At 35.2% G+C, this 16,313-nt stretch overlaps 1 protein-coding gene across 7 annotated transcripts in view; it reads right to left on the reverse strand.

Annotated features, from left to right (window-relative positions):
• The window catches only part of LOC113003683 (tight junction protein ZO-1), a 54,375-nt gene that overhangs the window by 22,246 nt on the left and 15,816 nt on the right, over positions 1-16,313 (reverse strand). For 2 of the 7 annotated variants that reach the window (XM_039446909.1, XM_039446908.1), the window contains 2 exons: positions 1,854-2,023; positions 876-1,078 (listed from right to left, as the gene is read on the reverse strand). In XM_039446909.1, coding sequence (XP_039302843.1) covers positions 876-1,078; positions 1,854-2,023 — 373 coding nt within the window. Of the gene's footprint in view, positions 1-875; positions 1,079-1,853; positions 2,024-7,471; positions 8,359-10,795; positions 13,152-14,452; positions 15,820-16,313 lie in introns of those variants that run through there. The other 5 variants (XM_039446906.1, XM_039446903.1, XM_039446905.1 and 2 more) reach the window with 5 other exon arrangements.

Consider the following 16,313-nt stretch of genomic DNA (forward strand, 5'->3'; position numbering starts at 1 on the left):
GATGTTCCGTAATTCTCGTTTTTTGGTGTCACCTCGACGTCTTCGACGTGTAAAGATGCCACTACGGATTTGGCAAACCGTTGGTGACTCGACCGTTTCCTGCTTTGCGGACTGATAAAGGCCAGATATTTTTCAAGAATTCATTATTATAATAATACGCTGAGGATGACCCCAAAGTGAGTCGAAACGTTCGTTCGTTCGATTTCGTCATTTCATTTAATCAATTTTTATTTTTTTAGAACAAATTAATTTTTATTCCACCTGTGACAGCTTTCAAAATTTTGTACATTTATGAAATTACGTATTATCATATTTTATTAAAAAATTATCCGACGAAAAATTAATCGATTTTTGAGTGCTTATTTTATACTTTAAGTCAAATATAATGATTATTAATTGTGTTGCTAAAAAAGAGTGTTGCTAAAAAAAAATACCAAAAAATCTCTTGTTTCGACCTTTTAAAAGAGACCCCGGTAATACTACTCTGGGTTAAACTTTATCTACAAAATGGAGAACTTTTTTCCATTATTAAGAATTTTTTAATTTTTACTCCTATTTTAAACTGCAATTAACTAGAATAATTAAACTAACACCATTTTAATGTAAACAAAGGTCTAATGTAAAAAAGTTTAATGTAAAATCTTATTAAATATTACATTAAGTTATCAAAATTTCAATAAAATAATAAAAATTGTACTAAACTTAAATTAGCAGTTGGATAAAAATTCATCTACAATAGAGCTCCAGAATTAAATTAGATTAAGCATTGCTTCAATCGGATTACGACGTTGAACGAAATACTAACGGCCGGATGTACGTGTTGTTCGAGAAGCGCGAGTCATCGCGCGGTTGTTAAACGCTGTCTAATTACGTACCATCCTTTTTATTGTTTCGCGTGAGTGTGAGCCGATGACTCTGGGGCACTCCGTTGCCTAAACAACCGGGTGAATTCGAGGAAGCTCTTCGTTTAACAACTAATAAAACGGTAGAACCGGAATCTCGCAGGACCCGCACGGCTGCCCCGTAATCGGCGCCATCCAACGATATTCCATTTGCGGAGATGATACGGTCATTAACTCTGTAAACAATATACATATATACATTCAGATGATGGCTTCTGTTACCTAATACCGAACAACTTAAAGACTAAGGCTTCGTATTCTTGAGTTACTTTAAAGTAAATCTATTTTCATTTCATAATTAAAACTAAATTATTTTAATAATTGTAACTAAATTGCTTTTACATAAATAAAGCTTTAATTAATAATTACAATATGTAAATATTAATAAATATAAATTATAAGAAAACTAAAAATAAGAAATTGTAATTTAAATTTTTGGCTAAATATATTTAAAAAGTCCAAATAATAAATAATTATAAGTATATTAATAAACGTATTTTTTTTTTAATATATTAGAACATTACAAATATATTAGAACGCGCGCAATATTTTTCTCCATGCCGAATGAATGCAAAATTTGTCGTTTAAGACGAATCATCACAGACAAATTTCCGCTTATTAATAAAAATGTATTTAAATTCGGTGCGTTGAATAAGCTATTTTTAAATTGGAAATGTTAAAAATAAAATAGTTTCGTCAACAACAACCTGAAAACACAAAAGAAGCTATTCCGCGTTTCTGAATGGTTGTAATTTGTTAATTATAATGTTAAATGATTATACAAGTCGTTTATACTAATTAAACAATTAAATAATTATAAAATTAACAACTAATCAGAAACGCGGTAAACGAACTTCAAATTAACGTGTGAAATTTAAAATAGGATAAAATGTATGCATTTATCATACATGAAAAAACTTTATTGCTACGTTGAACTGTTGGTATACATACTGTAATTTTCCTTCAGCCGGGCCGGCTTTGAGCACATCAGAGATCGCGATCGCTGGATCGCCATTAGTAAAATGAGGATTATCGCGACCTCCTGACACAGCTATTCCAAAGCCGTAGCCGGGGACTCTGGTCACCGTAACATGGTGAATCTCCCATCCTCTGTCACCAGTCTAAAATAAAAAGAAAATGTAATATTTAAAAAATTGCCAATCGTGAAAAACAATACCGTTTCAGGATTATAAAGGATACTCTCTAAATTTTTTGGATTAAAATTTCATCTAAAAGAGTGGAATTCCACTCCAAAGATTTTAGACAGTATAATCAATCTTTTCTAAATCTTCCTTATTATATTTCTTTACCTATTAAACTTAATAAGAACATGAGAGATAATAATTTACAATTTAAAGATAACAATTTACAGTTTTTTTCCACATCAAGTCAACATCTCAGTGAAAAATGATAATGGGATTGATGTCAAATAGATATTGATTCGACGTCGAAATCATCAAACTGATATCGTTTTGATATCGATTCGATAAGTCATTTCTCGCTGAAATATTCGAACCCACTGCTCGCATTATAAAGTTACTTTCAGAAATTATCTCTCTTTAGACGTGTTTTTCGGTCAAAAGGTTAGTCTAACAAAAAAATTATGGACTTTTTTGTGTAGAATTTCAAAGTCAGACAACTATTTCTAAACATTTTTTCGTATACTTATTTGTTTTCGAGAAATTTAGTAAAAAACTTTTGTAAAAAGTTTCATCCCTTTGAAAAAGTTAAACAAGATTAGAAAAAATTTTTATGATGCTCAGAGAACTATCCTCTGACTAATTCTAGTCAAATTCGCACTGTTATCAAAAGTTTTAATTTTCTTTTTGCGTATATTGTGCTTAAATAATATTGGAAATTTGACTAATAAATTACTTTCCATATTTCCAAAACTATGATTAACTTTTCAAGTTAATTTATTGTCTCATTATATAGAATCGTTTGGTATACAATTTAAATTTTGAGAGACACAAAGTAAGCTAAAAAAACCTTCATTTTTAAGGTTACTCAAGCATGGGTGCGGATCAGCTGCTCAAAAATAATGAGAAAAGTGAGCTTTATTCTTGAAAAGGTGAGAATAGCGAGTCGATCTAAAAAAAGTGAGCAAAAAAAAACGAGTTAAATGTTACTTCACCTGTTATGTACTATTTAAATTATGCACTATCTTAAAACTGGCACATTGAAAATATTAATCTCTTAAAATAAAAGTAACAAACTTAAATACCGGAAAACAAAACAGAAACATAACACATATTGTAGAACCTGATGTCCAGTCGACTAGAGTACGAACAAAAGTGAGAAAAGGGATTTTTTTCAAAAAGTGAAAAAACTGGATATTTCAAAGTGAGAAAAGTTAATCGCGCCCATGCTTGAGTTTCTCTTTCTTTAGGTTAAATAAAATTTATTAAATCTAAAGAAGCAACTCTCTCTCTCTCTCTCTCTCTCTATCTATCTATCTATCTATCTATCTATCTATCTATCTATCTATCTATCTATCTATCTATCTCTCTCTGCTTCTCTAATATAATATATTATACTTTTATTTTTATTTTTTTTGTTATTACTATTATTATTTCCTTATCTTTATTTTTATTCTTATTCCTGCCATTGTCAGTATCACTGTTACTTAACTCTTCTTCTTGATTCTTGTATATATATGTTATCTCATTTTGTTACCGAATTATCTCGTCGTTTCCAAATTCTTAGAGAGCTGGGGCCTTAGAATTTCAATAAATGCTTAATCAATCAATTAATCAATCAATCAATCAATCAATCAATCAATCAATCAATCTCTTTCCCTCTAATGATACAATTGTTGCGGCTAATTGACATATTATTATTAAATAATTATAACAATACTAGGCACACTTCCGCGTTCTTTCATCATCCGTTAACAATGCCAAACAGAGATAAGCGCAGTTATTTGAATTGTACATTCAAATAACTAAGATAATATCGTAGAAATACCAGGATAGACTCTCGCGCAACATTTTTTCGTTTCTACGCCATAAAGAATAACAGCAAAAGTTATGAAATTGCTGGATTTTACAACTTACGACTTGTCGTTCACCGAGCTCTTCTTGAGCGCGTCTCGATACAAAGATAAGAGATACAAATGTAAAATTGAATCAACCGTATCGTATTCCAAAACATGGTACATAAATTAACGTTTCATTTTTACGCGCAAGGGCAACGAGACGACGTACGTTTAACCAGAGCGGTTAGAAGGCGACAGTGTCGCCTAATTAAAAGCCATAACTCATTCCCTACACATGTGGAAGCGAATACAATGGTGTAATTACACACATTCCGCGGGTCAGCGTGTATTCCTAACTCTGCGGCGTGCTTTCGACGAAATACGCGCTGGCTAAATTAACGATAATCATCACCGGACATCGAGCACCGAGGCACAATAATTAGATTAATTTCGGTGAGCCAGTAACAACAATGGACCCGTGCGCGAGCGGCAGCGTTTGTTGCACTCCGTTAAAACGCGACGCTCGAGTCCCGCAATTCACCGCGCGATAAATTTAGCCCCGACGGACTTGTGAATCATTTGAGAGCACGTGTTACAGGAGATCTTCCGCGTGCGAAAGTGATCGACGGATAATGCAATACCGAGTATCAAATGGCAGAGCTATCGCCCTCGTGGATGCGACACGTAGAGCGAAGCTGTTTCTAATCCCGTACTCGAGATACGGTATCCTGCACAGGATAGGCTTGAATGGAAACGGTAATGGAGAAGCGGAGAGAGAAAGAGAAAGAGAATAAGAAAAATAGAGAGTAAGCCTAATGGCAAAATTAATAAAGTACAAAGAGTCTCCGGCTCAAAGAAACTAACGAAATAATTACACACAGAAAAAAATTATTATTAAATCAACAATTTATTGTTTCATATACAAGCAAGAATATAAAATCTTCTCGGAAAAATTTATAATCTTAAACAGACATAATTTTGCTTACATAAAGAAAATTCTTTTCTTCGTATAAGCAAATTATGTCTGTTTAAGATTATAATTTCTATCAGGAAAATTTTATATTCTTGCTTATATATGAAACATTGAATTGTTAATTTGATACTATTTTTTTTCTAAGTATAAAGTCTTTTTATGAGCCACCGCGGTTGTTTGTGCATAGAAGAGAAAAAGGTTTCTTAAGATTCAGTATTCCTATTTATTTAACTGAAATTTGTTTTATTAAAATAACATATGTTTATACGAAACATTATTTGTTTGAATAAAAATGTTGTTTCGTTGAAAAAATCTCTATTATCTGACAAAAAGGTAACACTATTATTTAAAGAATTATCTTTCAACCAAATGATATATTATTTGATTACAATAAGTATACGAGCAATGAAACAAATAATTTATTTATATGAAAATGGCAAAATATATTGAGAATATATCTTTCGTTTCAAATAAATGATTTATTTAAGACGAAGATATATATTGTTTCAAATTCAAATAATCATACTTATTGATTCAAACACTGGTTTGTTTGGACCATTCCAAATAACAAATTTGTTTAGATACAATAAAATTTATTAAGTTTGAAGAAATCGTTTTCTCTGTGTACAAATAAAATAATCGATTATTATTAACAACAACATTCAAACGTTTCAATTTTCTATTGGATCCTCTTCAATCGAACTGAATGTTGTTTCAGTTTCACTATTGAATATTGTTGTTAATAATAATCGATTTTATTTGTATGTAACAAACAACTGTGATAGCTCATAGAAAAATCTAAGAAATAAAATTTTCATTATCTTATATATAAGAATAGTTTTAATATTTTAAATTTATAACTTTTTTTTAATACTATTAAAAAATTATAGGATAAAAACTTAAAAATTTTTCAGAATTTACAAGATAAAGTATTTCAAAAAAGATATAGATTTATCAGCATTATTAAAAAGTATTCCAATTGTAAAAAATTTGAAAAATTCTAAAAAGTTATAAAATCGTAAAACAATTATAAAGAAATTTTAAAATTTATAGAAATTCTAAAAAAATTATACAAAAAATTCTAAGAAACATTTTCACCAAAGAGCGCATTAATCTTTGCCCAAAAGACACATTTTATCAGTAATGTATTGAATTTATCATTGACCAAATACTCTCATTTTATAATATTTTCAAGAATCTTCTAAATATTTTTAATTTATGTGTGAAGATTTCTGATAAAACACTTTAAATCTCACTAGATTTCCTCGAAAATTATAGAATAAAAAAACTTAAAAATATTTTAATATCTCAGAATTTATACATATGTAAATATGAAGAATTTAAAAAAAAAATTTATAGATTTTCTCTACACTTCTGAGAAGTATTTCAATTTGTATAAAAAAGTCTAAAAATTTATTCAAAAAGTTATAAAATTAAACAGAAATTTTACGAAATTTTAAAAAGTATTACAAATTCTTTAATATTTTAAAATAAAGATTTCTGAAAAAAATATCTTAAATCTCTTGAGATTTTATAAGTTCTTCTTCGGAAATTATGGAATAAAAAGTCTTAGAAATTTCAAGATATTTCATATATATATATATATATATATATATATATATATATATATATATAAAAGAAATTATAGAAAAAAAATGTAGATTTTCTTTACATTCTTGACAAGTATAGTTTATACAGAAAATCTGAAAAAAAATTCCAAATAAAATTATTCAGAAATTTTAAAATATATAAAGGAATTTAAAAAAAAAATTAAATAAAAAATTCCAATTCATAGTAAGATACATTTTCACTAAAGATCATTAATCTCCGCTCGGAAAATGTATTTTATTAATATAATATAGTGCACAGTAAAAGTGCTTTCTAGTAAAAGTGCTCTTATAATACCTTACAATATTTTCTAGAATTTTTTAAATACTTTTTTATGTAAAGATTTTTGAAAAAAATATCTTAAATCTCTGTTCAAATTTTATAAGTTCTTCAATATTTTTCAGTAGCGCTGAGAAAGTTTATCTTTTCTGAAATTCTTTATACATGTAAATTCTATATCTTACAATTTCCAAGACTTTTTATTCTACAATTTAGAAAATTGTTAAAAATTTTTAAAATATTCTAAAACAATTATACAAAAATTTCAAAAAATTTTGAAAAATGATACGAAGAATTCTAAACATTTTCACCAGAGAAATCTTAATAAATATCCCCGTTATGTCGTGACACCAATAAAACTAAACCGCGTCGCGTCGATCATTCACGACTTTCAGACACACCTTGATTCCCTCTTTCATATCTACACACACACATACGCGCAGTACGTGTGTGTTTTACGAAGTAATACCGATGCAAATCTTGAAAAGATCCTTGCAAGATCGCGAACCCTCATCGCTCGTATTTCGATATTTATATATTTCTCAAACATTAATTAATAAATCTTGACAAACGCGGCAACAAGATGGATAGCGCGATAAGGTCGAACTTCAGGATCTGGGGAATCTCTATATACGGATTCGCCGAGATTATTCGAGGACAAGATAACGACCGCGCAAATATTTACACAGTCCTTCCGTATCGGACTTAGAGATCTCTCGGGAGATGCGCTACCTGGCCGTCGAACCCGCCGGAGGAGTTATGCATCGTGCCGTGGGTCGACGAGGTGGAGTTCGGCGGGGATCCGGAATTTCCCACGTGACAGCCCACGCTGATGCCAATGCCGCCGATGCCGCCACCGCCGCTGCCGCCGCCACTGCCACCATTTCCACCACTTCCGCCCCCACCGCCACCGCCACCGCCACCGCCACCACCACCGCCGCTGCCGCTGCCGCCGCCGCCGCCGCCACCGCCACCGCCACTGCCGCCGCCGCCGCCACCGCCGCTGCCAACTCCGACGACGTTGTTATCGCCCCTGTCCATCCTCTTGCCACGAAGAAGACGCTCCTTATCCTCCCGTGCGCGTGATCCACCACTATTCTCTTGACGATTCTTTTCTCACGGGCCGCTCCCTCGCGCACTTCCGCCGATCGTCCGCGATTCCTCGAGCATCTCCTCCCTCCGTCCGCGCTTTCACGTGGAACCACGTTGGATCGACGGATCGGTTTCACGTCGCAGGCAGCTCCAACACGATCGCATCGTTGCACGAACGATCGCCGATCGACAGCTGGCACGGTGCCTCGGCGCAGAGGCGATCCGAAGCGTCGCCGTCCTTCGTGCCGTTAAACGGAAAAACGGAATAGCGCGACGATCGTTCGATCATCAACGTTACGGTCCTTTCATCGTCGGAGTTTTCCGTTGGGAATCAGAGAACACGCTTGAACGCTCGACGTGGATAGCAGGGTCTCCTAACGCCCCCTCTCTTTCACCAATGTAATCTTGAAGAAGTTGCTTCGGAATCTGCAGAGATCGGTTTACGCGTGTTGCTTTTCTATCGTTCTCCTACAACGTTGCGCAACACTTAATGGTTGTCAACAATTTAAACAGATGTTCGCCGCCTTCTAGATTTCGATATTATTTAAAAGCCTCGCCTCACCGACTTTCCCTCCTCCTCTCTTCTTAGCGAGAGATTATTTGCACCGTTTCGTAATATTGACAAGATTACTCATGAGCGTGTGGAGCACGAAGAGAAAGAATCCCGCTTATTATAAACAATTCGCAAAACTCGCAGAGCAAATAATCAGGGAGACGTTTTGAAGGTATGAACCAAATGATCAGTGTCTCGGGCCCCAATTTCTCAGAAGAAAACGCCCTTATGTCTATTTCTACCAACGTAGATTAACTTTAATGACGGTTTAACTTGTAAGTTAAAATGAGCTTAAAGCTAATCTACAATACACAGTAAAAAAAAAAAAAAAAAAAAAATTGGCATTTGTGTTAAAATCGGTCCTTGTGTTGTATTTTTTACAAATTTACACAGAAAAAAAATTAGTATTAAATTAACAAAACATTTATTGTTTTATACATAAGCAAGAATATAAAATCTTCTTGGAAAAATTTATAATCTTAAACAGACATAATTTGCTTACACGAAGAAAAAATTTTTCTTAATGTAAGCAAATTATGTCTGTTTAAGATAATAAATTCTTCTAAGAAAATTCGTATTCTTGCTTATATATGAAACAACGAATTGTTGATTTAATACTAATTTTCTTTCTGCGCAAGTATTAATTTAACATAAATGTGTACACAAACTTTCCAACAGTGTACAAAATTGTAAAAATGATTTTAAAAATATGTTAAAGTAACACAATTTAATAAATACGTGCAAATTGTGTTTCTTTAACATATTTTTTAAAATCATTTTTATAATTTTACATTTTGTAGTTGTTAAAATTTACAGAACAAGGATAACTGTCAGGATAACTGTGCCATACTTTTTTTACTATTCTTCTGTTAATTTTATCACAAAAATTATGTTAATTATACACACAAATAACTTCCAATTACGATCAAGATTACATTTCTTTTTGTTGAAATATGAACGCAGGATTAATGTTATCATTTAGGGATCGGCGATTTTTTTCAAAAGAATCGATTTTTTTTAATCGATTCAGGTCATAGACTTAAGAATTGATTCGACAAAAAATCGCTGTTTAAAGAATCGATCCATCAAAGATCGATCCTCTTATTTAATTTGATAAAATCTTTTAATATTATTAAAAATAATTACAAAATTTTTTATAATAATAAAAGATTTTTGAGTAAATATAAAACATCATAATTATAATTTATTAATACACTTTTAATGGTTCTTATTTCCAAAAACCAGTCCCATTTAAATTGTGCGCGTGGCGGTAGATCGTATGGCAGTTATCAGGCTTCTCCCTTGTATAAATTTTATATTTTTATAGATTCAATCTTTGGTCTCAAGAATCGATTCTCCCGATTGATCCAAGTTGTAGGATCGATCTAAAAAAATCGGAAATCGAATACAAAAGAATCGATTCTTCAAAATATCGAATCGAGATCACCCATCCCTATTATCATTTATCACATTCAGATTATGTTAAATTAACACAAAAGTTTTGAGTAGACCGTTTGGGACCTGTGATTTATATTAAATTTAACACACTTTTTTCAACTGTATATTTATGTTAAAAGCTGTCCTTATTAAAGTTCTTATGTTAAATTCCCAAAATATCCAAGTATTAATTTAACATAACGTGATTATATTATTTGAACATTTTGAGTTATTGATATTTAACGCTTTTTAGTGTTCACATAGTTTATGAGCGAATAAACAAATAACATAAAAGTAACGTAGCTTTAAAACATAAAGACAATAAATGGATAAAATGTACGTGCCAACATATTATAAATGTTAATTTTACTGAAAAAAATGTTTCCACATTTCGTTTCCAAACTGTGTCGAAATGCTACATTTCTTCTGTTAATTTTTTACATAATATTTATGTTACTTTCTAACGTATTCATTTCGTGCTAGATTAACACCAAAATTTGAATAAATCGTTTGAGACGTGCAATACATACATATTAAATTTAACACAAATTTTCCAACTGTGTATTTGCTTGGTAGTGTTAGTAGGGGTAGCATTTTTGACATTGTTGGAGCGTAAAATTTTAGGTTATGTCCAATTACGTAAAGGTCCGAATAAAGTTGGGATAATAGGAATTTTACAGCCTTTTAGAGATGCAATTAATAAAACTTGATAAAGTTATTTGAATAGCTCTGGTAACATGTTAATTTGAATCGAGTAATCTCTTCTGTTAATATAAGCATTGAAAAAAGATAAAAAGTAAATAGAACCGAAATTAAAATTCTAATCTACCGTAGAAATGGACATTAGTACGTATTGCTTCGAGCCAAATGTAATTTTTAGAAAATAACTCCGCAATTTCCACGTCAATACTGCGCGATTTCACCGAATACCGTGCAAGTCTTCCTCCTCTTTCTCAGACTTTATTCACAATCACCTCAATTCCGACCGAAGAAATTGGAGAAACTGTGGCTCCACTCCCCCCCTCGCATTCGCGTCACCCATCGAGGAGACGAATTTCGCGACGAGGGCAAATTTCGTGGAGCCTCACGCGCGAACATCAGAATAATCTCGCGGACCCGGCGGTCCGAGATTCGCGACTAACCCGTTTTTCTCTCTGGCCGCCGCGAATTTCCTTTCCTCGTGCGCGCCGTTCTCCGAGGCGCGCGAGACTCGACACTCGCTCCCGTTCGCCTTGCTCGGTCACGCAGCCACGGCTTCACGACAACACATGGCAGCGTTGTCCCGTTTATGTGCACGCCTCTTTTTCTTCCCTCGCACGCCGGGCTTCGGACGCGACGTAGCGTAAAGCGCTCGATTTCATTCGGAGACCACGCGGTCTTCTCGAACGTCCGATCGTCCCGAGTCCGGCGGCTCTCTCGAACGATCTCCCGAAGGCTCTCGGGTAGCTTTGCGTCAAGCGAGAGATTTGCTTCCAGAGTGTCCGAGCTAAATTCAAAGCCAATTTTCCTGCCGTTCCCACTGATATTTCTGGCTCTTCCGGGAACTGAAATTGCGATTTTCTCTCACTGATTCGCTCTGGTCTTGGTCACGAACAAAGCGTGCAATTACACGCTCAAAGTCAGCTCGGAAAAATATGTGTTTTATTAATAAATTTCTCGTTCGAAGAACGATTCTGAGATAAAACAAAGGAAAAAAAAGTTGGACAATAGAGTTCCATAGAATCCCAACACTGATCACACCGCACGCAAAGCACTTTTCAAATACTTCCACAGTTTCTTGGAAAATTTCAAGCTTTTTCGTTCGTCTTTCTTGTGATACGCAGTAAAAAAAGCATTTTGTATTTGTCTCAAAAGCGATCTTTATTAAAATTCTTGTATTAAATTTTTAAAATACTACATGTTAATTTGACGTTATGTGATGTTAAATTTGATGTTAAATTGATATTCATTTCTTAATATTAACCCGTAAAGGTCATCTGCGTTCCAAAAGACCCCACGCTAACTTTAAGAATTCACAGACCTTTCAAAATCGAATAACTTTCTATGAAACTAATTTTTACCCGAAAGTATACTACCTTGAGAATACAACTTTAAATTTTTATTGAATTATGTCGAAAATTAAAAAGTTTTTGAATATTTTTGTAAAAAAAAGTCAAATTTTGCAGTTTTTTTATTTAAATTTTTTCATTATGTTAAATTCTAATTTTTAAAAAATTATTGGAGGATATAAATAGACTACAAGGTAAGTCCAATAAAATTTTTACGACAAAATATCAAAAAACTGGCAAATGGCGTCTGATTTTGTACGAGAGACCCCATGTGACCGTTATATTATTATTTGGAAATGTAACCTTTACGGGTTGAAATAACAGTTTATAGGTATAAGTGAATGAATAATTTAAAATTAATGTAATTTTAAGGCAAGTTTTAATATATTTGAATAAAATGTACGTGTTGGTTTAACATATCATAAATGTTAATTTTACTGAAGAAATATGATTTCACAATTTCTCTCAAAGCATTTACATTTTTTATGTCAATTTTTTGCATAATGTTCGTGGTTTTCTTTGTGACATGTTCATCTTGTATACATTAAAACAAAAATTCGGATATATTAAATTTGACAGAAAATCTTTTTTTGTACAATTTTAATAAAAATTTACTTCTTCGCGCGGTATTTCAACAGCAACTTGTTGCTTCTTCTAGCTCTTTGAGAACCAAGAATGCTTTTTTCCTGTACTTCATTGATTATTGTCCTCGATCAAGAGAAAGAAAACTATTGACCGTCATTGAATGCACATTCCAATCGCAGGACGCTTCTCAAGTCAATTATTTCTCTTCTATTCCCACGATTCAGAATAACGTTCCTCTTTCTTTAGTCACACAGAAATTTCTTTTTCAAAGAGGAATCCTATCGATCGACAAATGATTGTTCAGTTAAATACACTTCGCACAATTACCAAAAGATACTCGACGCGTCGTGCCGAAAATTGTCTCGTTATCTTTATCTGCGAATAATTGCATATTATTTCGAAATTCTTTCTCTTCGTACCGCCACTCGTTTTTTGATTAGAGATTTGCGATTTTACAATCTCATTGTGCTAGCACCACGATTTTTTCGTCTTGAATCGCAACGCGATATATTGTACAATTGGATATTTAAATTGCATGCTATTTAAAATCTGAAATACGCTACAAAATTGCATTCGCAATCGCAAATATTAATGAAAAAATATTTATTCATTAAATAATTATATAAATTTGAAATCATTATGGACAGAGCAAGATGTAGAAGAAACATTTGTACATGTCCATAAATAGTTTAATATTTCATTTTCCTCAAATTTAACTTAATAATAAAAATGAAAAGAATTTAGTTCAATAATTTTATTTGTATTAATTATTATGATATAATTTCTTTGTATAGTAAAATATTTATTATATACTAATTCTTTTTATACAAGCAAATCGACTAACCAAAAGTAAAAAAAAACTGTTATAATTAAGTATTTTCGTACAATTAAAATGTGATTCAAAATGATTGCGATATAAAGTGACACGTGATTCGCAAATGCGTTTATAATAGAAGAAAAATTACACACAATGCGAAGATAAAAATCGCAATACTATATCTCATTCACAGCGATTCTCAAGGAAGATCACAATCGCGATGCATAATTTTGTAAATCGCATATCTCTACTTCTAATGAGTCTCGCCGATATTACGAAATATATACGGTGAGAATAATTTAGCATGGAAGAGAGAAAGGGAGATGAAAAATCGATGCTTCGATCTAAATAACGAAAGCGGCGAACATCCATCCCGAACTGTTGATACGTAACGCGAGGAAATTCCCAAGCCCGATAATCTCGGTAACGCGAGAGCGGCGTATATATAATTACGACGGCGACGGCTCTTTCCCGAGGAATCCGTCGTCTCTCGAGGAACTTCTCTTTCGTTTCTCCCTCACGCGGCACAGAAATACACACACCGCGCCCCGCGACGCCGCCGCCGCCGTCGCCGTCGCCGTCGACCGGAAGCGCATTTCCAAAAACTCGCTGAAGGCCGTCGACACAAAAACAGGTTCTCGGTCGACCGGCTGGCTGCGCGCCGCGCTACGGTTGTCCGAGACGAAATCGCCTGAATCGGACCGCAATTTAAATCGCCGCTGCGGAACGACCTCGCCGCTCGTCTTCGCCTAAGCTCGTCGATCCGCTCGGGGTTTATCACCCGAAGCCAGATATCCAAAGGCCAAGTAGAAGAGGAAGAGAGGAGGTTCATCACCGCCGCGATCAGCGGCGCGCAAACTTGCCGAAAATCACGGCACTCCGTGTCGAATCACTCGAGGATGCGAGCCAAACCCGCCCGGAGCTGCGAGACTCTCGACTCCTCGAGACCAACGGGTTCAAGCTCTCCCGAGATCGCGATCAGCTTCGCAGCACCTCCAGCGCGTTGGCATCTCGACCGTTCTCTCCTCTTGTGAATCAACTACACACGGCGACAGATCAACCGTAACGAGTAATAACCGTAACGTGCTCGGTGATTTTTGAACAAAACTCCACGGTGAACCGATGTATCGGGGCACTATCCACACCGCGCGGCGTTTGCACGCACGCACGCACGCACGCACCTACACACGTTTCACCACGTTCCACGGGAGGATGCAGCGCAGATGCACGTCTCGTGCCGCACGCGCGTGTGCACACGGCCTTCGCGTGCGTATCCACCCGATCCACCAAGCGGTAGCTCGCCGCTTCTTCGCGAATCCTCCCCAAGACGATCGTTCTTTACCTCGCTGTCGTCCAATAACTGAGATCGAGATTTCGAAAACGGAAAGCGATACCGATGGACACGAGGGTCCCTTTGCTACGGACGCGAAAAAGAAAGAGAGAGAGTCCTGGCGACGAACGCGTTCAGTTTCTCTATCGCCAGGTCGACTGGCCGAGGTAGAATCGGCCGAGGACTGCAGGGACGGTAGAAGGACGGAGCGGTGACGGAGGAGAGATGGCGGTGTTTAATACACAAGAGCGGTGCAAGAGATGGAAAGAGAAAGAGAGTGGAAAAAGGGGGAGACGGAAGAGAGAGGGTAGAAAAAGAACGGAGAGAAGGGCGAAGAGAGGAAGGTTGGGCTCGAGAGCGTGCCGACACCGGTTTTGCCTGGTCGGTTCGCTTAGTTGGCAAGACTACAGGTAGAGGTCGGCTGCAACATCTTACCCTTGTGTGTGTGTGTGTATGTGTTTGTTGGTATTGTATGAGCACAAGTGTAGTGCGCCCGTGGATAAGTGTGTAGGCGTGTGTGTACGAACGTGTGTACGCACGCGGGACACAAGCTATGAGACATTAACTGGAATATGACACACCTTACACCAGTTGGAATTCTGCTTGTCGCGGCCTAGGTATCCGCTTTCCGTTTCTCTATTCTTTGTCCTCGAAGCACCGCGCAAAACCGGGTGGGATCATCCGGGCGAAATCACCGCGCGGAGTTTGCAGTTCCAGCGCGCGATATGACACCCGCCGCCGCCGTCGCCACGTCGTCACGTTGCAGTCGCATTTAATTGCACTTTCCGCGCTTCAATTAAAACTGACACGTACACATTCGAGATTTGGCGGAAGATGGAGAATGAGCGCCGAAGTGGAACGAGAAACTCGGCTGAAAAAGACCGACGGACCCCGTGGCGCTCCATCGAAATCTCTAACCCGATAATAGGCGGATCAAACGCGTAAAAATATTAGCACTCGAGAAATTAGAACGCGATATTGAGATACTCGAGAAAATCTCGCCTCAAGCGATCACTAATTAAAATTCATTGTAATAAAAATGCATTTAACTGATTTAATTAATGCGACAAGAAGCAATTGTACTTTTACTTTTGAAACGTAATTTTATACATCATCGAAATTATTCTTTTACAGCAGTGATGCGCAATCTTTTTTAAATTGGGGGCCATTTTCAGAAATAAGCAAAAATCTTTAAGACTTCATAAATACACAAACACACACACACGCACGCACGCACGCACGCACACACGCACGCACGCACACACGCACGCACACACGCACGCACACACGCACGCACACACGCACGCACACACGCACGTACACACGTACGCACGCACGCACACGCGCGCACGCACACGAGCGCACGCACACACACACGCACGCACACACACACACATACGCACAGTGTGTGCAATGTATCTTAATATCAATAAGGAAATAAAAAAATATCCAAATAACTTATAAAAATTAAATATTGTACAAACATATTATTTATTTATTTATTTAAACTACATTTTCAAAAAACTTTTAAAGAAATACTTAAAAATGCAAAAATAAATCCACAAAACAGTGAACATTTATTTATATTATTTATTTATATTAATGAAAACAAAATTGCATTATTTTCAAAATGACTAAAACTTGCAAATCACATTATGTTACTCTATTTTTATAGTTTGCATAAAATAGGAAATATGTAATTTTATATTTTC

This window comes from Solenopsis invicta, chromosome 3 (assembly GCF_016802725.1).
Source record: "Solenopsis invicta isolate M01_SB chromosome 3, UNIL_Sinv_3.0, whole genome shotgun sequence".
Lineage (NCBI taxonomy): Eukaryota > Metazoa > Arthropoda > Insecta > Hymenoptera > Formicidae > Solenopsis > Solenopsis invicta.